At 40.9% G+C, this 24,692-nt stretch overlaps 1 protein-coding gene across 3 annotated transcripts in view; it reads right to left on the bottom strand.

Annotated features, from left to right (window-relative positions):
- Positions 1 to 24,692, bottom strand: part of LOC143881306 (metal ion-binding protein) — a 70,042-nt gene that overhangs the window by 30,819 nt on the left and 14,531 nt on the right. For all 3 annotated transcript variants that reach the window (XR_013251920.1, XM_077384297.1, XM_077384296.1), the window contains exons 5-11: positions 6,172 to 6,242; positions 5,985 to 6,084; positions 5,798 to 5,896; positions 5,177 to 5,303; positions 3,075 to 3,208; positions 2,854 to 2,913; positions 2,472 to 2,707 (exon numbers count right to left, since the gene is read on the bottom strand). Coding sequence is in view for 2 of the 3 variants with exons in the window: in XM_077384297.1 (XP_077240412.1) it covers positions 2,472 to 2,707; positions 2,854 to 2,913; positions 3,075 to 3,208; positions 5,177 to 5,303; positions 5,798 to 5,896; positions 5,985 to 6,084; positions 6,172 to 6,242 (827 nt within the window). In the remaining variant the exon portion in view is untranslated. The remainder of the gene's footprint in view (positions 1 to 2,471; positions 2,708 to 2,853; positions 2,914 to 3,074; positions 3,209 to 5,176; positions 5,304 to 5,797; positions 5,897 to 5,984; positions 6,085 to 6,171; positions 6,243 to 24,692) is intronic.

Below are 24,692 nucleotides of genomic sequence, written 5' to 3'. Positions count from 1 at the left end.
TTGTTTCTCTCTTTCCAAAGATGCCAAATCATCACAAAAGGAACCAGTTTCCACGTAGCCCAACCAACTTCTCCAAAAGGCCCCGAACTCCATTTGAGGATTATCATCTTGATTGACTTTTGGAGCGCCCATTGAAGACCCAAGCTACATATAATTCTCATCCGAAGCCGAAATTATAAGGGCCAATGGACTAGTAGATTGTCCAATGACTCTCTGTTGCAGTAATAGAAGATGCACTGACTAGCCATTTTAACTTTTCACCTCTTCAGCCAATCACAGGTGTTTATTCTCTTCCTGGCTACCGTCCAAGCAAAGACCACCACCCTGGGTGGGGCTGCCGCTTTCCATATCCTTGTGCAGCAAGAAACTTCCCTGTTCAATGATTCCAACTTGTAGAAAAAAGCACGTGCAGAGAAAGAACCGGAGGGGTTTGGAATCCAAACCCTCCGATCCTCTGAATTGGGAGAGCAATAAAAGGAGATAACGCAAGTTAGAAGCAAGACAAGCTATGGATTTCACAATCTTTCAGGTTTCGTCTAAGCCTAAGGGCATGTTCGGCAACCATTCAGTTAGGGGATTCTCCCCTTTTTTAGGTGTTGAGAATGAGAAAAGCAACGATATCTAAGAAAATCTTGTTTGGCTAACTGACCCGCAAGAGTCCGTTTCTAAATATTTGCCTTCTTTTTAGGCTAAAAATGAGGACTCTTTGGAGTGACTAATGGTCGTTTCCAAAGATTATCACCAATCCGTTTCTTGCCCGTTTAATTAGGCGACAATGAGAAGCCTTGCTGAAGGGACCAAACAGCTCTACCATTCCCTGCGTCCCTCTCCATATAGTCACTAACTCTCGCCTCCCTATCGGTTGCTAAGAGGTATTGACTTGGGAAGGCATGGCACAACAACGACTACCTAACCATGGATCTACCCAGAATCTTGTCCCGTCCCCCTCCCCACTACATATCTGACCAAAGGCACATATGGACTTCCATGCCCCTGAGCCTTTTCCTAGTGGCGGGTCTCTACTCTCTCAATCCCCCAACCCCTCTCATATTTATCCCTAATGATTTGGTGCCACAAAGAGTTCTTTTCCTCCCTGAAACTCCATAACCATTTTCCAAGGAGCGCCTTGTTCCTCATTTTGATGTTGCCGAAGCCGAGCCCCTCATCCCTCTTCAACCTGCTTAATTTCCTCCAGTTCATCATTAGGTGTTTGAGCTTTCTCTTATTATCTCCCTTTTCTCACAAGAAATCCCTTTGTAACTTCTCGATTCTCTTACTCACTTTACTCGGGGCTTTGTACAGTTTGGGTCATGCCGCTTTGATCAATGTGATTCTACCACCAAAGGATAGGTATCTTTTCTTCCATGCTGCATGTTTCTTCTCCATCCTTTCAATGACACGTCCCAATAATGCTGCAGACGGTACCCCAAAACCCAAAGGAAGGCCAAGATAGATAGAAATATATATATATATATATATATCCCCTTAATAATCTATGTTTCTTTTAATCATAATTTATGCAGGCTAATTACTCCAAACATAAATTAGCTGAAGTGGGTGCGTCAAGGCTATTGTTGCATTTATGATAATCTCTGCCTGTATCCTTAATAATAATTATTATTATATATATATATAGGCCCCCACTGTATTTTAAGCTAGTGTGTAGATAACTTATCTACACATATGTGTAGGAACCGTTTTCTCATATATATAATAATAATAATAATAATAATAATAATAATAATAATAAACTTTCAGTTGGAAATTATTCACTCTTTCCCAACCCTTGAAAAAACTTTAGTCTGATCACACTTCTACCCTCATTTTAAATTGATGTACTGCAAATGCACAATTTCAGTCCACACTATTTTGAAAAATTTCTCTTTTATAGCCTCAACCTTCAAGATGAATGATGCATTGCTACTGTTGCCTGAATATTGCATATAATGTTTCTATCATGCTTATACAAGTTCTAACCCATTCCTGTCCCTCTATTGAGTTCAAAGCACGAAACGGTAGGGACAGATACTTTAGCAACAGAACTGATAGCATCTGTATTAAGTGTAGCATATAGAAAAGCCCTAATCTGGTGGTCCAATTGAAGTAATGAAAGATGGTTATATAATGTCATATCCTGTCAGCTAAAGGGAAAGAAAGACTAGGCATCACAAACAAGTTGAAGATCTCACTTGTGTAAAGACTAAAGCGTAAATGTTCATTATGGTATCTGTGAGGCACGAAGTGTTGCAAATGAAGGACTGGTAACTCTCTGGGAAAATAATGGAAGAAGCATTGAGTGATGCAGATGGATACTTGTAGCAGACTAGTAAAATAGGTGATTGTTTGGTCTTTCAAGATGTTAAAGAAATTCACTTCCATTATGTATAATCCCCAATTTACAGAAAAGCATGATGCCAATATATATCTATGAGTTTGGTATCCCAAAATTAAGCATGCATTTGCATATTCACCTGCGAAGTATACTATAAAGTTCGGGCCTTGCTCTCATCCAGTCAGAAAAACTGCTTTGACCAGATGAAATGGGGTGAAGGGCTGCTCTCTCTGTATGAATATATACAGCAAAACAGATCAGAAAGTAGTAACGTTCCAAGTACTCAACAAAAAAGGAAAGTGATGTCTCCCTCTTCATCTCATCTGGTTGACGCAGGATACTATTGCGATAAGTAGCAATAGCTTCTCGTAAATTCTGTTAAAAAAATCCACAACAAAAAGCTTCAGAAGAGGTAAAATTCTAATTCCACATAATGAAAGTTCAACTTTAAGCTGAGAGTCCACATGTATTACACGGAGGTAAAAGGCTTGAGAACTTGGCTAATTTAGAGAGGTGCATACCTGCATCGAGGCACACTTATCGATGACTTTGTCCACTTGCCTTTTACCCTCTACTCCACCCTGAAAGCATATCACTAATGAGATGAAAATCTATGATCATGCTGACATGCCAATACAAACAGAAGAAACGTTGAATAAAATGTGATTTTCAGATTACTCCTGGCCTGCATGAGTATAAACTGTGAACAGCCAAACACTAAAAAAATATGATTTTCGGATACCTCCAAGACTCGAATCAGGCTTCTTATGACTGCGTATTCACCTCTACGGATTGCTTCCTCAGAGTTTGGCATATTATCAGTGACATCACCTCCAGCATCAAAAACTTTTCCTATTGAATTTGTCCTCGGAATACCTATTTCGGACAAACATCATCGACACAAATAAAAATAAAGGAAAAAATTTCAAATTTGCTGATAAAAAAATTATGATATTTTGTATTATTAATAAAGGACATCTTGTACCCTCATTAAAATGAAGTTTCTTCTAATGAAAGATGAAATTTATGGATGAAATCAGATATATTTCAGCAGGTGATTCTTAAAACAATTTAAGTCTGTGAAAATTTAATGGATGTAATTATAGTATACCGGTCTATCTTAATTATTAGAAGCCTCTCTGCAAAAGCAGGGGTAAGGCTGCATACATCTACCCCTCCCCAGACCCTGCAATGGCGGGAGCCTCGTGCACTGGGCCGCCAGTCTATCTTAATTATGGACATTGCATCCAAGGAAAAATTCATGTCTGATTCAGGAGCGCGTTAGAATAGCTCAGAGCCGGAATAAAAGTTATGCAAATACCAGGAGGTGAGACTTAAGAGTTTCAGCCAGGTGACCACGTATTTTTGAAGATCTCTCCTAAAAAAGGGGTAATGAGGTTTGGGATCCAACGGAAGTTGAGTCCCAAGTATGTGGGACCATTTGAGATCTTGGAGAGGATCGAGAAAGTAGCCTATCGGCTGGCATTATCACCAGTGTTGGCAGGCGTGCATAACGTATCCCACGTAACCATGCATTGGAAGTATATCCCAGACCTGAGTCATGCAATTGAGACAGCCCAATACGAATTAAGGAAGATCTGACTTATGCTGAGAGGCTAGAGCAGATTGTTGACTGGAGGACCAAGTCATAAGGCGCCGCAAAATCCCTACGTCAAAGTCCGATAGTGTAACCATTCAGAGAGAGAAGCGACGTGGGAATTGGAGGAAGAAATGAGAGAAAAGTACCCACCCCTTTTCTCAAGTATGTCAGTAAACCTACTAAATTTCAAGGAAGACATTTTTAAGGGAGCGAGAATGAAATACCCCAAAATACGCTCAGGCGAAATTTGTCCAAGGAGGGGCATTTTTGTCAAAAATAAATCCTAGTTAATTAGGGCTTCTTAATTGGATTATAAATAGTAATGTTAGCCCAAAATTCTGTGGAAACAAACCCTAGGAGGATTGTGTGGAGGCTATAGGAGATTTATATAGGAGAAAGTCGGTTTTCAAAGATACGTGCTGGTTTTGAGTTTGATTTCATATTTTGATCATGGATTCTTCCATGGATCTTCATCTTAATCATAAGTATTGGAGACATCAAGATCCGATCTAGGGTTTGAAGGTTGATTTCATTGTCAAACCCCCATCCAACAAGCTTCTGATCGATTTTCAATGTGTGGATGGGAGATCTAAGGTGGGGAAACCCACAAACCTAGAACAAATCTTGATAATCTCATGATTAACATTCAAAGTATACTTGATCTTCATGATCTCGTATCCTTCCATGGAAATAAAATCAATTTTTGGGAAGAAAAGAACTGTTGGTTTTATATGGTGGAGATTAGGGTTGGTGGGAATGGCCGTTTTTCCCAAGGATTCCGTTGATTCTTCATATTAGAAAGACTTAATCAAAGTATGGATTCAAAGAGGGATTAAAACAAGTTATTTGATGTGTTTTGGGGGTGAAAACAGAAGTTTCCGGAGGGGGATCGCGCAAGAGGCAGACTTACTAGCACATGGTGCTGTTAGGCGGTTGAATTTAGTGGTTAGTGATCATTTCCTGGTTGATTGTGAGGGGCAATAGAATCCTTTTGCACTACTACCTTCTTTAGCTTTCATTATATGTCCATGACTAACTCAGAGATGGATACTTTTATAATTACCTTGTTTAGAAAGAAAATGACAGAAATTCATAGATATGAATTGGTCGGGATTAATAAGGAGTATAAGGGGAAAATGGTGCATCTGAAATTGCAAATATCTAAGATAACAGGCCAGAGGTGGCCAAATTCTAGGTTACATGTGTATAAAAACTGCGCACGGATGCAGCCTGACAAGAACTACCTGATGCTCCAATGCGATTAAGGTAAACCAAAGTAGCAATCACCATCCCAGTCGTAGTTCGCCCGCGTCCCATTTGACAGTTAAAAACTATTTCTGTACTTATATCTGCTTGTGAGATTCTACGGACCTGTAAAATAGAGAAAAAGAAGCTTCACATCATCGTTGTATGATCAACATAGGACCATCTATACTGGTTATCACTGAAAGCTAGTAGTCACACACATGCATAAAAGCCATAAGTACGAAATATATTACATACTTTAATAAGCATTCCTTTGCTTTTACATAAATGCATATATGAAGGCATGCATGTTCAGCAATGTACGACTGTATCATTGTAAACCGTGGACATAACTGCCTAACAAGAATTACATGATAATAATATGGATACATATATGAGGATTCATAATGATACCAGAAAAAAAAGGATATGAGCTAATGTACTGTACTGATTGACATGTTGACACATTCATCAGACACGCAGTTATTTTATAAATGGGTATCTTTTACTTAGCTAACAGACAACTTTCTTTTACTTAGCTAACATACAACTTAAAATAACGACATAAACTAATAAAGAAATAGAGTAACCACTACAGAAAAAAAAATGAAGTGACTGACCAGAAGGTCAAAATCCCGCTCCTTGGGTGATTTCTCGTCAGTAATAGGAACACGCTCATAGTCAACAAGGTATCCTTCTAATTGTAGCTCTTCATAAACCTAAACATATTAGTCATAAGTTTAGTTTGGAAAAATACATCCCTAACCCCACATCCTATGATTCTGAGAAAACCATAAAAATATATACCTCCACAGGTGTCTTAATAGAATCATGTGTCACCAATTCCCATTGGTCCACCATCTGACCATCTGGCAGTTCATCAGTTACAAGGATCTTATTTCCATATCTGCTATGTCAGAAGTGAAACAAAAATGGGCTACCATACACAGCAATCAAAATAAATTAAAAAGACTAAGATACAAAATAACCATACCGTGCAGCTTCCTGCAGTATATCTTCCTTCAGACGAGCTTCCATTTGTTCAACCCTAGCCCTGTTTATTCCCTAGTTTGATACATGAAATCAATTTAAAATAAAACTTAGTCAAGGAAGAAAGTAACAAACCTCATATGGAAATATGCAAGCATAAGGAAGTCAAGGGCAACTTTGGACACCTCTAAAAATCTTTTGCACATAATCATAGATGAAAATGATTTTGAAGTTAAATATGATTATGTGCAAATAACAGTTATAATATTCTAAGAAATGAAATAATTAAAGGCTTCCAAAGAGGCATAAATATCCCGTTTGTGAATAGTATTAAATCAAAATAATCTTATTTTAATAAACTCCGCTTTAAGTGGGCATTCAAAAGGCCCTAAGTCAACAGGGTAGATCTAATTATAGAAGTCTAACTTCATATTATTATTTCTATTCGAACAAAAAACATTTGAAAGCATATAAAAGCATACACACACTGACACACATATTGCTAACCAGAACCAAGACTGAGAACTTCATATTCTGAAGAACCTACATGCAAATATAATAAAAGACTTCAGGATATGATGACATGTCCAAGATTGGCACTTTTCCTCTTTATAATGTCGGTAATCATTAATCTGGTATTTATGACATATGTATATGATTCAGACCATTCACCTGGTGAGCCACATCATGAATCGGGCATAGCACAACAACCACATCGATCGGGCAACCTAACCATCTGAATATAGGACTTTATCCATTCAATGTGGACTGACCGTTGATCAACATTTTTTGTAACTGTCTGTTTGCAATCTATAAAGTTCTATGATCAGGTGGTTAGGATCACCCAGTTAGTGCAGCTTTTAAGCTTGTGGCTGATAAGTGATGATTGTTAGACTGAAAATCGGTAACAGGTACGGCAGTGACGTAAGGGCTGAGCTGGATAACCAGAGGAACCGAAGTGAAGGAGTCGAGTGTTCTGCACAGAAGAAACGAGGTCAGAAGACCAACCCGGGTGTTACTTCGGACAGGCCCTTCGACACTCAAGTCAGTATATGAGCAGGAGTGTAGAGCTAGCTTAAGAGTTTTGGAGGGGAGGAAGTTTTTAATTACCCTTGGTTTGAGCTTTGAACCTCCTTTTATAGAGGGAAAGTTGATGACGTGGGGCTGCCCACCCAAGGGCAGATGGCAGCCTGCCATAGGCTGGAGTTCACCTACTCCAGGACAGGTGGCGGCCTGCTAGAGGCTGGAGTTCACATACTCCAGGACAGGTGGTTGCCTGCTATAGGCTTGAGTTCACCTACTCCAGGACAGGTGGTGGCCTGCTAGAGGCTGGAGTTCACCTACTCCAGGACAGGTGGTGGCCTGCTAGAGGCTGGAGTTCACCTACTCCAGGACAGGTGGTGGCCTGCTATAGGCTTGAGTTCACTTACTCCAAGACAGGTGGTGGCCTGCTAAAGGCTGGAGCTCACCTACTCCAGGACAGGTGGCGGCCTGCTAGAGGCTGGAGTTCACCTACTCCAGGACAGGTGGTGGCCTGCTAGAGGCTGGAGTTCACCTACTCCAGGACAGGTGGCGGCCTGCTATAGGCTGCTATTTTTACACCCCATCAGTTGCCCCCCAGTTCGCCAAGTCATTGTAGTGACTTGGGGAAGTGTGGTGAGTTACATTCCTGAATGGGCGGAATCTGTCTGGAAATGAGTACGGAAATTTGCTGAAAATGAGTCCGGAAATTTGTCAGTCCGGCCTGGAAATGAGTCCGGAAATTTGCTGGAAATGAGTCCGGAAATTTGTCAGTCCGGCCTGGAAATGAGTCCGGAAATTTGCTGGGAATGAGTCCGGAAATATGTCAGTCCGGCCTGGAAATGAGTCCGGAAATTTGTCAGCCGGCCTGGAAATGAGTCCAGAAATTTGTCAGTCCGGCCTGGAAATGAGTCTGGAAATTTGCTGGGAATGAGTCCAGAAATTTGTCAGTCCGACCTGGAAATGAGTCCGGAAATTTGTCAGTCCGGCCTGTGAGTTAGTCCGGCTTGGGCCGGACTGACTTTTGTCGTTTAGCGAACGCGCCATATCCAGTCCGGCTTAGGCCGGACTGACTTTTGTCGTTTTGCGAACGCGTCATATCCAGTCCGGCTTGGGCCGGACTGACTTTTGTCGTTTTATGAACGCGTCATATCCAGTCCGGCTTGGGCCGAACTGACTTTTGTCGTTTTGCGAACGCGGCATATCTAGTCCGGCTTGGGCCGGACTGACTTTTGTCGTTTTGCGAATGCGCCATATCCAGTCCGGCTTGGGCTGGACTGACTTTTGTCGTTTAGCAAACGCGCCATATCCAGTACGGCTTGGGCCGGACTGACTTTTGTCGTTTTGCGAATGCGCAATATCCAGTCCGGCTTGGGCCGTACTGACTTGTCGTTTAGCGAACGCGCCATATCCAGTACGGCTTGGGCCGGACTGACTTTTGTCATTTTGCGAACGCGTCATATCCAGTCCGGCTTGGGCCGGACTGATGGATGAGTAAGTAGCGGATGCCCTTAGTTTTTTGGAGATACGTGCGTATTCGCATACACCTTCGCCTCGAAGTGTGTGTTCGTCATTAATGAAAGACACGCGGCCTTCATTCAGGGGTTCTCGAAGTGCATGCCTTGTATTAAATGCGAACCGCCTTAGCCAAAGCTATAAAAGGAGGTGTTTTACATTTATTTTTCACTTTTTACTTTCTTCTCGCCTTCTCCTCTCCTCTCTGCTAGTTCGGCTTCCATAGTGCGTGGTTCTGAGCATTTTGTGGATTGAGGAGCTTTCTACTCTGCCCGGTCTACTCTGCCCGGTATTCTTCTCAGCCTTTCTTTTTTCTTTTCTTGCTTCATGTCTAGTAGTAGCTCTAGTTTTGAGTCCGGTTCAGAGTCCTCTTTCAGTAGCTCAGAGTCTAGTCCGGTTGGGGGCCCAGTAATGGCAAGTCCAGACGTTAGAGTAGAGATTGTAGATAGCGATGACGGGGTAGATCAGGACGAGGTGATATTGGATCTGAACGTCAGCCCACTCCCAAGGGATAGTTGTCTCCGAGCAGAAGGGAGTGTTGGTGGTGACGTCGCTGAGGCGTCCACAACGTTTCTTCCTGGCCGGGCCGTTGAGGTAGTAGCTAGGGTCCGGATGGAAGCCAACCCTAAATACAACATACGGGCTCTTGTCGAGGAGAACTACCTTGATGAGTCCATGATGAGGGACATTAGAGACAGATACTGTCTGCCCCCGAGGTTTGAGCTAAGGGAGGCGATAGAGGGAGGTAGGGCTTGTAATGAAAGCTCGGACGTCTGCATCTATGATGAGTCGTTGAGGGCTGGACTCAGGTTTCCCTTGCACCCGTTCTTCTCCGCGGTGCTTCGATACTACGGAATGGCCCCAGCTCAGGTTGCCCCGAACTCGTGGAGGTTGCTGACTGGGTTCATGGACGGCTTGAGAGGTTGGGGAGGCGCCTGGAGTAGCTGCTGATATTGACCGACCAGAGCCGTCATTTGCTGGAAAAGAGCTTGAACTTGATCCGGAGTAGGCAAAGGGTTGTTGAGGTATTCCGAACGAGCCGGGCTCTGTTCAGCTGTAGCAGAGGCTGCCACCACCAGTGAGGCGATTCGCTCACTCCGGGTCCTGCGAGGTAGCACGGTTTGGGTAGTCCGTGCGGTTGGTATTCGCGCGCTCTTGCGCCCTGCCATTTTTGTAAGAGACTTGAACAGCTTTTAGTTCTGGGGTCCCACGGATGGCGCCAATCTGTTAGACCAAAAATCGGTAACAGGTACGGCAGTGACGTAAGGGCTGAGCTGGATAACCAGAGGAACCGAAGTGAAGGAGTCGAGTGTTCTGCACAGAAGCAAACGAGGTCAGAAGACCAACCCGGGTGTTACTCCGGACAGGCCCTTCGACACTCAAGTCAGTTATGAGCAGGAGTGTAGAGCTAGCTTCAGAGTTTTTGAGGGGAGGAAGTTTTTAATTACCCTTGGTTTGAGCTTTGAACCTCCTTTTATAGAGGGAAAGTTGATGACGTGGGGCTGCCCACCCAAGGGCAGATGGCAGCCTGCTATAGGCTGGAGTTCACCTACTCCAGGACAGGTGGCGGCCTGCTAGAGGCTGGAGTTCACATACTCCAGGACAGGTGGCGGCCTACTATAGGCTTGAGTTCACCTACTCCAGGACAGGTGGTGGCCTGCTAGAGGCTGGAGTTCACCTACTCCAGGACAGGTGGTGGCCTGCTAGAGGCTGGAGTTCACCTACTCCAGGACAGGTGATGGCCTGCTAGAGGCTGGAGCTCACCTACTCCAGGACAGGTGGCGGCCTGCTAGAGGCTGGAGGTCACCTACTCCAGGACAGGTGGTGGCCTGCTAGAGGCTGGAGTTCACCTACTCCAGGACAGGTGGCGGCCTGCTATAGGCTTGGGTTCACCTACTCCAGGACAGGTGGCGGCCTGCTATAGGCTGCTATTTTTACACCCCATCAGGGATCACTAGATGAACTGTCAGGATCAGTTACATGTATGTCACCTGCACTGGATTAGAGACAGTGACACTGAAAAGGAAGAAAAAAAAAATCTTAACTGGGTAGCATGTATATATGCATGCAAGCACATAAAATTGAAGACTGATCCAATGCTGCCCGACACTACTATAATATAGTTCTGCCTCGTTTATACCATTGATGTGGTTTGCCTATCTTGGGAAGTTCATTGCTCACAAACCATTCTGATTAGAAGGTCCTGACTTTCAAGTAGCCAGCATAAAATGTAAAACTGTATGTGAAATGGTCTACAATGGAGAAAGGCCATGAATGCATGTTTATGATTGCCGAGTTTAAGCGAGCACAATCCAGGTTGGGTGATACCATATGGGTGGCTTAGATCTATCAAGGTGGGCCCCCATGTGTCCAGTTGAACAAGGCTATATCATAATATGGTGGAACCTCTCTACATAGTATTATGGTGGAGCCTCTGTACTTGGTATCACTCTTCTATAAAAAAATAACATGTGATATATAATTATATTTAATACATGTAGAATATAGCAGATATGGACAATCACAATTTGTTCAGTCCAGCATAAGGAGAATAGTATCCGACAGGTTTATGGAATGACCTGAATAGCATACACTATGCATAATGGTAAATCGTATTGCTTGAATAACATGTACAAAATTTACTGCATATCATATACAAGGTTCTTTCTACAATACACAGATATTAGGCATAACCATCATTTTAAGAGTAACCAGGTTTTGTGTACAATATGTTAGGCAGCCAAACAGAAGAAGAATTCCAGTTGTCAAATAATGTTGTATGCATATTCTATTTCATATTTTAAAAATATTTCTGCATACCAAGTTCGCAGTAACACACGCAACACCTTCTTTAAATATTTCAATGGGGCAGCCAAGTCATTATATCATTTACAAAAGGCCAATTACATGGATAACAGAGCATACTTGCCCTCACAAGCATGCACGCACACACACCACGAAATTATTCATGGGCAAGTCACCAAGGACTTTGTGACAAGGTTTTAAATTTTGGTTTCAGTGTCGGATGTTTTGGTAGAAATTTCGGCCGAAATCATGTAAAAATATGATAATAATTTCGGTTTTTTATTTTTTATTTTTTATTTCCACCGAAATGTGTACAATTTCGATAGAAATTTCGGCGATTTCGATGGAAATCATAACATTTCAGTGGACAATTTTAAAATTTCGGTGGAAAATTTGTAAAAAAAGGTAAAAACAAAATTTCAAATCTTGTAAAAACTGATTTCCTGTAAACATGTCGTTTCGGCCAAAATTAATAACCTTGCTTTGTGAAATGGCTCCTCATCCAATATGCTTCAATTTATATGTATTGTAGGTGCAGATTGAAGAGACGTGGTCTTTTAAGATTGATAGAAAAAGTGTTGTTTCATGGATCACGCCCCGTTGGAGCAACTCTTGAATCAGAGGCTCGAGATGGCTTTGAGATTGATAGCCTGGACGCAAAATAAAGGCATGAAACCAGATCTTGAGTTTGTTTCAATCCACTTAACATCTAATGAAATTTTTTTTCTACACAATTTCCATACATTACATCGAAGCTTTGAAAATCCTTCCAAGTTGTTTGATGTCAGGGAAAAAATAATGCACTCCCTTGGAGTTGTATGGTCAGTGTTGTGTAGGCGTCTTTTATTTTGGCAGTGATTGATCACCCTGGCAGGCTAATGTGCACGACGTACACGGTTTTGCGCTAAAGGGTATTTCAGTAATTTCATGTAGTGACATCTATTATAATAAAGAGGAAAGGGTTTTTTACTGTTCATCATGCTAACGTGTCAGCCTCCCCTTCGTCTTAACATATATTTTCTGGGTTTTCGTTTATTTGAGAAAAAACTTAAAAAAAAGATTTCCTTACGTGTCAGCCTCCCCTTCGTCTTCACATGCATATAGAGAGAAAATAGAAGCCGAAAAAAGGATTGCTCGCGATACGCCTAAAATCTCGGCCCGAGCTTGGCGAGATTTTATCACGAGATTTTCTCTCAATCTCTTTCTCTCTATTCCGCACTTTAATTAATACTATTAAAACTTGTTTGTTTAGCGTGGTAAACAAAGCGTCCACTCCCTTTCTATTCACCCTCCATGCCTCCTCTCTTTCTATCTATGAGTTCAACCAGCTCTTTAGGTATTCCACGTCTCTCTCTCTAAACCTAGCCCTCTCTGTCAGCAGCAGCAGTAGAATTTAGTCTTTTATCTTATGCATTGGATTTTTATCTTATATTCTATTTTATCTGATGGTGAGTGATTCATGAAAATCACAGGCTGCAATTTTATCAGCTACTTTGCCGGGTCTCCAAGCAAAGGTAATATGGTGTAATTTTAGGCTTTCGAGAACCGAAATTTAGAGGCCATTTGTAAAGTTAATTAATAAAATAATTTTTGTTTGGCTAATTAGAGTTTATTTTGTGTGGTTTTTTTGGCTGATTTTGTAGGATTTGGCTCTGACAAAGGAACCCATCTACTTATTTGCTTATTGGAGATCATGAGAAATTTCCTCTATCTCGATTCATCGGAACCCTAATTGACGAACTTTTTCTTTTTTTTCCTCAAGGACGATGAAATCCTGAATAGTGTATTCCTTTTCCTTCTCTTTTTGGATTTATTTTTGCAGGTTGCTCAAGTTCTTTCTGTAATTTTTTTGGGCTTTTATTTTCGGCAAAGAGGAGTTGAAATTTTCTCACATGATAATGCCATTTACTTATCTTCATTATGAAAACAGAAAACTGCCTCAAGCAAGTTAATGTAACTCACGACGTCTTTGAGATTAGGTCTATACAAATTGTTTCTTTTGATTTCGTATTATAGCTACTTGAAATGTCATAATTGTTTTCTTTTTAGATTTCTTTTCATGGGTTGCAAAAAAAAACTAAAAACTGTTGGATTTCTTTTCACAGGTTACAAAAAAAACTACCTCAGACATGTTAATTTAACTCACCACATGTTTGGCATTAGGTACTTACAAATTTGTTCTTTTAATTTCATATTCTAACTACTTGAAATGTCAAAACTCTTTCTTCTTGGATTTCTGTTTGCAAGTTACCCATGCTAATGTATCTCACCATGTGTTTGACATTACGTCTCTGCGAAAATATTCATTTAATTTCATATTCTACCTACTTGAAATGTCATAACTATTTTCTTCTTGGATTTCTTTTTGCAGGTTACACAAGTTTTTATGGAAGTTTTTGGGCGCTCAGATTCAGCAAAGAAAGAGAACGTGAGTTGAAATTTTATCTCATAGTAACCTTTACTCATCTTGATTATGAAAACATAAAGTCAATACAACCATATAATTTTTATAGTTTGGTTTCCCTCTAATTTTCCCTTTTATATTGCTTCTACCTTAAACAATAGTAGATAATATCCTAGATTGGTCTGGATAGTTGGCATTCAAAAGAATTCTTCCTCCTAATTTTGGTTTGGAAATGATTGGAACCATGTAATTGCCAAAATACCTCAAAAGATTTAAAGCAATCTTAATTTGTCGTGACTTTTGCCATAAAATTGGAACACCACCTACCGTATGCAAAAATGACTTTTGCAACTTCTTTTCAGTTTGGGAAAAAATGAATTTCTTAAATGAAACCTTTCTTTTGTTATAAGGGAGTTCACCCTGTTCAGGAGGACTTTGTTGCAGCTCAATCGAGGTCTGTCTTTTCTAATATGCAGGCTGTTGTAAGCTAATAAATCTTGAATGTATTTTATGTTATATGTCTTGGTTTGATGTTGGAGGACTGCATTCTCTTTGCAAAATATGTATCTGTAGATAATCTCCGTTTATGCCGTCTTTGTTTTTGTTCATTTGTTGGTTTCAAAATCTAATGCACTATCTCCTTTTTCTTTTGAAGTTATATTTACATATTCAGTTAGTTACGAGGTTACGCTGTCTTCTTGCAAAATTGAAATATGCTATTCTTAGTCTCTGCTTTAATTCCCTTCGAAATTTGACTATATCTTCATTTTGGGAAGTGGCTGTTGTTCCAACTGTTCTTTTCTATCCTATAGTGCAATTTTTTATGTGGAAGCATGTGGTTTATGCCATTTAGTTGTGTATCTTTTCCATGTGGATATACTTGTCATAACCGTGCGTGAGCTAAATTAGAAATTCAATGTGTTTATGGGTTAGATTCATGTCTCCATATTTTCTATACATTAGAAACTATGATTTCTTGATACTACATGCTAAAGTTAGATGCAAATCCTTGGTATATGGGGGTTTTAATTCCTTATTTGTAAAGATAAAACTAAAATCTAGGCAGGCCTTTTATGTATTTTTTATGTAATTTGCTTCATTTTTGGCTGAGATATTCATTACATTGGATATTTGAGGCACTGACAAAGGAAAAAAAGAAGGGATCTAATGTCTAGATAAACCAATGGTCCAACTTAAAGGTTATTCTAACAGAAAACATGGTGTTAGCTTTAGGTAGTATAAAAAAAGGAATCTAGAAGCAGAAGTGGGACCGAAACCACAATGAAACACTTCTATTGTCAAACTCAAACACCCTTAGCATTACTTTCTTAAATCTGCATCTCTATAACGTCTCCATTTACTTTCTTCAAACTGTATTCTATATAACTCCGAACTTTTACTGCAATCTACCTTTTTTGAATCGAATGATATTTGCTTCCAGTTTTCCAATTAGGTAATTTATTATCATTAAAAAAAGTAAGTAATTTATTTGTCATTATCTGTATCATATTCATGTGAGTCCATTTAGACAGATGAGTTATTTGTTTTCCTTTCTGAATGCTTTGTAACTTGGTTTCACAGTTTACTAATAATACGCACAAATTTGGATACATAGCAAAGGCCTTTTACCATTTTTTTGGAATCTGAATTTCTTCTTTTTACCTTCTTCCTTTTTAAAAGGGCGGCCTTTTCTTTTAACAGGACAGATGAATGATACCGAATTTGCATTAGATCCTCTTTCCATCAGGTAAGCATTCTACTTTCTTTTACATGATTTGACTTGCAGTTTCAGATTTTGAATAAAAAAAGTGGGTTGTGAACATTATATGGGCTTGCTTCTGACTGATGCATATACATGTTCAATGTTGTTTTGCTTTGTCTTCTTCTTCTTCTGTTTTTTGTTTTTTTTGGAAATTCGCATTTTAATTATCCTCCCCTCTTTTTGGTATTGCAGGTCTGTAATGAAATTTTCTTCCGGAATAACATAGATGAGGTCTGGGTTCTTATTTATTTAATTGCAGTCATCCATAAGGTCTGTTTTTGGCATTAGAATTTTACTTACCTTTTGACTGATTTCCTATATGATTTGACCTGAAATTTTAGAGTTCGAATCATAAAAACAAGTTGTGCACAATTTTTAAACATTTTAAGATGTCTGCTACTGATTATATTTAACAAATTGGAATTGCTTTTATCACTGTTTTACATATGTTCGCATTAAATGTCTTTAATGACGTGGCATTGGATCCTGAATATGGAACTTCATTATGCGAATGTTGCTCTTTGATTTTCTCATCATTTACGAAAATAAATTCCAATTTTTAGCTTAAAAGTGTGAAAGGATTACCTGTTCAAGATAATCACCTTCTTCTCTTCTTTTTGTATTATATTTTCTCTTTCTTCTCTTCTTTTTGTATTATATTTTCTCTTTCTTCTCTTCTTTTTTTCTTTTGTTGTATTTTTTCTGGTGGGGGTCCTGCCTAACCCAACTTAATTATAAAAAAAAAAACAAATTTGCAATTCCTCAGGGAATTTTGTTGTGTTTATGAAGTTACATTATTTACATATGTGCATTTAATGTTTTGTTGATATAATGAATCATGAATCTTTTGCCCTACAACATAGGTTTTTGTTGCTTTGCTACTCATTCATAGAAAATGTGATCTTACTCTAAACTGAAATTCAATTATTTATTGGATCAAAATTATAAGGTAATTGATCTGTTTTTTTTCCAGGCCTGATTTCGGGATTTTAGTTGATGATCGGACCATGGATTTTCTCTAATGAAGGGTGTTGTCTTTTCTTTTAGCTTCTGAGTTTGTGGTTATGGCATACCTCTCCTCTGTGAAAAGTGGACCATGAATTTTCTTTAACAAATGGTGTTGAATTTTTCTTTAAGCTTTAGGCCATAACTCCTATTCATGAAAATTGAGATCTTGGGTATTTCCTATCTTTTTTCTCTGCATGATGGATCTGGGATATTTGACCATCAGTTAGAAAATTGGCTTTCTTAATGAAGTTGATATTTGGTAAGTGGCTTGGTTTGAATATATTACCAACGTACATTTTTATCTTTGTAAATCTTTCCAAGAGATACCATAGCAAAAATTTCTTCAAATAAAATGTGTACCTTTCGTATAATTCAATAATCTTCAATTCCATTTTTCTTTCCTGATATGATAATTTCAATTATGATATTGGACCATGTGCAAAGTTGGGAGGTTGGGTAAAATTATTTGTGCCAAAATATATATTATTGCTTATGTATTTTAGAAAGTCAGGGATTATTTGGAAATGTTTGTTTTTTTTCTTACTGATTGGTGATTATATCTCAATGGTTGCCCGACCTAAAGTCAATCTTTTCTTGGCTGCAGATCTGATTAACCATCCCGTTCGGTCGGATTAGTGATGGTTATAGGGTCTTCGGATACTCTATAATGGGCATGTCTTTATTTTTTTCTTTTTCTTTCTTTTTTTTTTTTTTTTTGGGTTTCGGGGTTATAATGATCATATTGTTTGGAACAATGGACTTGAATGGATTCAAAATGTTGGAATCCTTCTTTGATTTTGCTTTTTTTACAAATTTGGGGATTTTTTCGTAATGTCTTATACGATCAGCAGTTTCTCTTTTGATTCAGCTATTGTTAGAAGTATTTTAATTTTTTCCTTAATGTCAGACTACATTACAATGGTTTCTCTTTTTATATATGGCTGGTGTTCCAAATTTGAATTTTTTTTCTTGGAATTGGATCAATGGTGATGCTTAATGGTTGTTTACTTACATGTTTCATCCATGCTCGCACTTTTCATTTACTTTCTTTTTCTTTATGCTTCTTATCAAACAGGTTTATGAAAATGAACCTTTACGAATGAATCATAGGGATTGATATAAATCTTATAAATCCATCAAAGGAGCTTCGTACAGAACTGATGTTGGATTTTTTTCATGCTTGCTCATTGCTATGCCAAATTTATTTTCTACCTTCTTTTTAAAGTTTAAGCGTGTCTGCTCAAATTCCTTGCTCATATTCTACGGAAATGCCTTTTTTAACCCATACTTTTACTAGTCATTTATCTTTTTTTGTTGACCCCCGTGCATTGCACGGGGTTTCTTACTAGTTAATAAATAAGCCGCGTATTAAGGTTTTGAGGAATAAGGTTTTGTGCATTTTCTTGGCTAAGAAGGAAAGAAGGGGAGTTGTATAACCTTAACCAAAATAGTGAAACTCTTCTCCTTCGACAGGGGTCTAAACACTATGAGCGATAACTCCGTTGAACACATATTAACAAAAGTATCATCTTGGATTTGCCATTCTTACTGAGTTTGTCGAACGATTCACCTCTTTCAGGCGTGTTCCCAGGTAGTGTTCACGGGCTACCATCTGTTAGAACCTACTTTGAAAGATGATGGTCGCTTCCTAAATCCTTAAGTAACTAGAGCGAGCCACGTGCTATCAGATTTGCCATTGGATGACGACTGCATCCCTTGTTCGTTGCTTGATGTCTCTCACTTTCCGTGCTATCAATCATTGCACACAAGCTTGGATCTAAATAGTTGAAGTCACTTTTTCCCCGTAATCTTGCTTGGCTCGATACTTTCACCAAGTTTTCTGGATCCTTAGACGGGCAGATTGCCTCATTGCATGCACCTTGGCTTTCTCTTTTCGTTTCCTTTTGGATTGTAGCATTTTGTTCCATTGAAGAGTCTTTAGCGCAAATCTTTCCAACAACTGGTCCCTCATGTCGTTCCAATGAATTAGGTTTTGTTTCGACTCTCGTGTCATCCGTCATTCTCTAGCACGTCCGACCAAAACCATCCTGGCAACTCTAATCATTTGGTCATTATTCATGTTGTGATTCACAAAGTACTCTTCTAGTGTGTCTACCCAATCAACACAAACTTGGTGGTCATCACTTTGATGAAACCTAGGCACTTCCATGTTTGTGGCATATATCTTGTGATTCATAAATTCAGTCCATGCCAATTGTCGTTCCATACTATTCAACTTATCAGCTATACTTAAAAGCAACTCTATCACCTCTGGACTAGGGTTTCTTAGCTGATAAGTCCTACCACTACGGGTTTCTATCATGGGAACTTAGGTTCTGATGCCAAACTAATGTGGCATGGGTCTCAAGGAGATAATAATTTGTACTAGGATGGATAAGGGAAGAAGATCACTGGATATGTATCTTTTATACCAAACTAATGTAGGACAGATTTATGGAAGGGGCGTTGGGGTGAAAATTAGGGTATTAGGTCTGTTAGATGTGTATATGTGCCTAAGGGCACTTTGGTCTTTTGTACTTATCCTCTTTATATAAATGCATAAGTGAGGAGGAGCAAGACTCTAACTCATTCACTTTCTCTCATTCTCCTCTTCTCTATAACTCTCAACATGGTGTCAGAGCCTTAGGGTTGTGGTGCCCTAGGGACCATCATTGAAGACTCACATCCTCATCTCTTTCCTCTTCTTCTTCTTCCCTAAGCCACCTCCTAACCCTAACCCAAACCCTCAACCCCTTCTCTTCTTCTTCTACCCTCTCGCCTACCCTCCCTCGCACCACCTGCACTCTTGCCTCTCCCAATCCCCACCCCAGCCCCCTCCATTTTCACGCTACCCTCGCCCTCGCACCAGCTCCCCTCCCCTCCCCTCCTGCACTGCCCTTGACCACCCTCCTCCATCCATTCCCAACCTCCCACTCCTCACATCCCTCCACCCTTTCATTTGACTCCTCTAACCCTAAACCCTACCCTCACTAGACTCTAAAACCCTTCTAGTACTCCCTTCTTGGGCTTTAGCCCCTCTCCTTCATGGCCTAAATCCCCTTCTCCTCACTTCATTCCTCTTCTCCCGGCCCCGCTCTAATTTGCTAGCTATTTCTTCTTTCTTGCTAGCCATATTATGTCTCTTTTCTCTATTGATCTCCTTCGGGGCCGCGGTCTACTCGTTGGACTCATCTAGTAGATCTTCTTCCTTCGCCTTGCTCATTTGCCGTTGTTGTGGTTGAGTGTATCCTTCTCTCTTTGCCGTCATGGAGCCTCCAGCCATTGAGGATCCCGCTCTCGGCACGACCCCTGAGGTCCGTGTCCCTCCTCCACCTTCAGCCTCCTCATCTTCTACCTATTCTCCCTCATTGGATATGTAATTCTCACATATGACTACGGTCAAATTAGACAGGTCCAATTACCTTCATTGGAAAGTGGTAGCTCGAGGTAAGGTTAGTTTCATTCGTAGTGATCCTCTTCCTTCTGACGACCCTACATATCCTCGGCGGGAACATGATGATGCCCTGATTCGCACCCTTCTATGGAAGAGTATGGCCCCTCATATCGCCGGCACCATGATGTGCCTTTCGACCTCCAAGAAAATTTGGGACCATACCGCTGTTCTTTATGCTGGGGTTGACAACCTCACCCGCATTTATGCCACATATTCAGAGTGGATGCACCTCCAGCGTGGTGATACCCCGCTGCCTATTATAGTCAGTTTATATCCCTCTGTCTGCAGCTCGATATTTTTATGCCCCTTACATCTAACTTGGCTACTCAGGCCCGACAGTGGGACAAGCTCCACGTCGTCCACTTGAGACTTTGGGCCCTAACATTCTTCATCTCCGACAGCAGATCTCGGCTCCGGCTCTCTTTCCTCCCTCATGGTGGTCTATTCTCGTGCTCAGCAGTGTCTTCCGGATGATTCCTCTCATATGCCATCCCGGTTGATGGTTCTGCTCTTGATGTCTCTGATAGTGGCGAGGTCTATTCGGTTCCCATGGCCGTGGTAGAGGCCGTGGCGGCCGTGGCTGCCTGTATTGTACTCACTGTAGGTGGGAGGGGCCATCATGTTAATACTTGTTATGCTCACCATCCCGAGCTTCGTCCCTCATGCTCTGCCCATCTCACTGTCGTTGATATCCCTGATGGTTCGATGCCCCCATCCACCGTTCCAGCAGCAGCCGTCAGTGATACATTTATTCTTTCCAGGGTGGACTATGAGGAGTATCAGCGCCTCTGGTTGAGCAACTGGCCTCCTACTACAGGTTTTGCACGGCCAGGTAGCTCGCCCTCTCTGCTTATCGACTCTAGCTCCTCGATCATTGATTTCGGGGCCTCCAACCATCTAACCGGTAACTCTGCCTCCCTTAGCTCATTTCGGCCTTTTCACTCCGCTTCTCATTCTATTACCCTTGCCGATGGGACCACTGCTCCCATCTTTGGTGCTGGTACACTTTCCCCTAGTTCTGATCTTCATTTATCTTCAGTTCTTTGTGGTCCAAAGTCTCCTCTTAATTTACTTTCTATTAGCCAGCTTACCAAAAATCTTAATTGTCATGTCACATTTTTTCCTTCTTATTGTTTGTTTCATGATCTCTCGACTGGGAGGACGATTGGCTCGGGCCGAGAGGCGGATGGCATGTACCGTATTGACTGCCCTTCGCATGCCATTTTGCATACTTCCGTCGACGTCTAGCAGTGGCATTGTTGCCTTGGTAATCCATCTCTCCAGCGCCTTCAACAGACATCCATTGTTTTTTGTCCTCTTCAGCTGTTTCAGTGCGAGTCTTGTGAACTTGGGAAACACCACCATGTGTCTTTCCCAAAGTCATTAGTAGAGAGTCTCACATCCTTTTGATTTGGTCCACTCAGATGTATGGGGTCCCTCACTATGTCTCTTTCTGGATATAGATATTTTATCATTTTTGTGGATGATTTCTCTCGTGTGACTTGGTTATTTTTCCTAAAGGACCGCTCTAAGGTCTTTCATGCATTCCGCACATTTTATGCTAAGATCACTAACCAATATTGTTCTAATATTAAATGCTTGTGAACTGACAATGCTAGGGAGTACTTTTCAGTTGACTTTCGTGAGTTTTTATCCACCCATGGCATTGTTTATCAGTCCTCTTGCGCTTACACCTCACAACAAAATGGTGTAGCCGAGAGGAAACTTCGGTACCTTCTTGATGTAGCCCGTACTCTTCTCTTTCAAATGCGGGTTTCAAAATCCTATTGGAGCGATGCTCTCCTCATAGCCTGTTTCTAGGCTAATCGCCTTCCATCGTCTGCTTTAGGTGGTTCTTCTCCTTTCTCCATCCTACACCTTCAGAGGGATCCATTTCCCATCATCCCATGGATCTTTGGCTGTGTCTATTTTGTTCACAACCTCACCTGCCCGAATAAATTGGATCCTCTGGCGGAGCGATGTGTCTTTCTGGGCTACTCTCATACCTAGAAGGGTTACCGATGTTATAACCCTCGGCTGCGATGCTTATTTGTTTCAGGTTGTCATCTTATTTAAGTCTGTCTGGAGGAGAGTCATTCATACGTTTCTTCCTCTGCAATTAGTCCTCCTACTGGCTATTCTCATACGGAAGCCCCTCTTCAGACGACTTCGATTCAACTGGATGGGAAGAATTATCCTCCCTGGAGGAGAGCCGTTCGTACGTATCTACTTGGTCGTGGCAAAGTACGCTTTCTAGAGCGTATTCCTCCGCCCATCAAAGATTCCTCCATTGAGAGATGGGAACAAGAGGATGTTGTAGTCCGATCTTTTCTTTGGAGTTGTATGGATTGTTGTATGGATTCTCAGGTGGCAGCGAATGTGATGTTTCTTGACTCTTTTAAGGAAGTTTGGGAGTATGATGCAACATTTTATTCTGGTGCTAATAATGTTACACGAATATGTGACCTGTTCACTGACTGGTTAGGATTCCATCATGGTGACATGTCTCTTTTAGACCATTTTAGCTCTTATCAGGCTCTTTGTCAGCAGTTAGATTTACTCATGCCTGTTACTGTCGATCTTGTTGAGCTTGCACGCCGCTAGGAGGATATGCGCGTAGTTCGCTATCTGGATTCTTTAGGGCCAGATTTCCTACAGTTACGCCAGCAGATTGTTGGTTTTAGTAGCTTTCCATCGCTTCAGGAGACATTTTCTCGGGTTCAGCGTATGAGGGCTCTTCCGATGACAAATAATACTCTTGATAGCTCTGCACTTGTTACCTCTTATGGTACTGATCGGGGCCGAGGATCTGGCCATGCTGGTCGTGGTGGTTGGGGTCGTGGCCGCGGTCAGGATGTTACTGGACGAGGTCATGGTTGGGACTCTTGGAGTGGTCGTGGACGTGGGTCTCGATTTGTTTACCCACTATCAGTTGGAGGGACACATCATTGATTACTGTTATGACTTACATCCAGAGCTTCGTCCTTCCCGACCTACTGCTTTTGTTGCTACATCTGATGGCTCTGGTTCTGCACTTGCTTCTCCTGCACATTTGCCTCCTGCCACTTTGCCTACTGCTGATCAGATGGTAGTCGGTCGTGTTGAATATGAAGACCTCATTCGCATGCGTGATATAGGCAAGCAACATGCTGCCATCTTTGCCCAGCCCGGTAGCTCGTCTTGTTTCCTTTCTCGTCCATCCTCTGAATCATGGCTCATTGCGTCGGCGTCCCATCATATGACTGATAATTTTCGACTTTTTTCTTCTTTCCAGTCAGCACCAGCTACTGCGCCTCGTACTGTTACATTAGTAGATAGGACTACATCACCAGTCTCTGGGGTTGGTGTGATGTCCATCTCTAATGGTCTTTTATTATCATTTGTTCTTTATGTTCCTTCCTTCCCAGTTAATCTATTATCTGTGCATCACTTGACACAAACTTTAATGTGCTCTGTTTCATTCTTTCCTTCTTATTGCACTTTTAAGGATCTGAAGATAAGAACGAGGATTGGTTGGGGCCTTGAGATGGGTGGCCTATATTACCTTGATTTCGTACCTACTGGTACTGCAATTCGTACCTCTGTCGATGCTTATCAGTGGCATTGTCGTTAGGGTCATCCTTCTGCAAACAAATTACGGAAATCTCCTTTTATTAGTAAGTCTATTGAGTCTTTTTCATGTGAGTCTTGTGAGTTGGGAAAGCACCATCGAGTGTCTTTTCCTTCTCGTGGTGGTAGATGGTCGTCTAGACGCATGGGGTCCTACACGAACTACTTCTTTATATGGTTATCAGTATTTTGTTATATTTGTCGATGATTTTTCTCGCACTACATGACTATATCTTCTCAAGGAACGTTCTGATGTGTTTACTGCTTTCGTAGTTTTTATTTTGAAATAGAGAACCAGTTTAAATGCTCTATCTCTTATTTGCGTACTGATAATGCCAAGGAGTATTTTTTCCGTAGCAGTGGTTTCAATCAATTTCTTAACTCTCGAGGCATTATTCATTAGTCTTCGTGTGCTTATTCTTCCCAACAGAATGGGGTTGCCGAGTACAAGATCAGATACCTTTTAGATATAACTCACACTATCATGTTCCAAATGCGAGTTCCAAAGGTCTACAGGGGTGATGCCATACTCATGGCATGTTTTTTAGGGAATCGACTGCCATCCTCTGTCCTTTCGGGTGAGACTCCATTCTCAGTCCTTTATCCTCTAGGTAATCCTTTCCCTTTATTGCCTCGTGTGTTTGGATGTACTTGCTTTGTTCACAAGTTAGCCAAGGGACTGGATAAATTAGACCTCGTTCAGAAAAAATGTACCTTTTTGGGTTATTCACGGGCTCAAAAAGGATACAAATGTTATAGTCCTAGCTTGCGAAAAACATTTGTTTCGGCAGATGTATCCTTTTTTTAGGATACTCCCTATTATTTTCGAATCTCCGGTTTCTACCGCTGAGCCGCCAAGTTTAATTTTACCTCTCCCTGCTCCAGATGTTCTTACTGATAGTCTTGAGCCACCTTCGGCCGAGCCTATGAAAGATTCTTCCTTTGCGG

The sequence above is a fragment of the Tasmannia lanceolata genome, unplaced genomic scaffold (assembly GCF_043159265.1).
Source record: "Tasmannia lanceolata isolate RefF3 unplaced genomic scaffold, GAP_Taslan_0.1 ptg000007l, whole genome shotgun sequence".
Lineage (NCBI taxonomy): Eukaryota > Viridiplantae > Streptophyta > Magnoliopsida > Canellales > Winteraceae > Tasmannia > Tasmannia lanceolata.
This window is presented reverse-complemented; position numbering and strand designations above follow the sequence as displayed.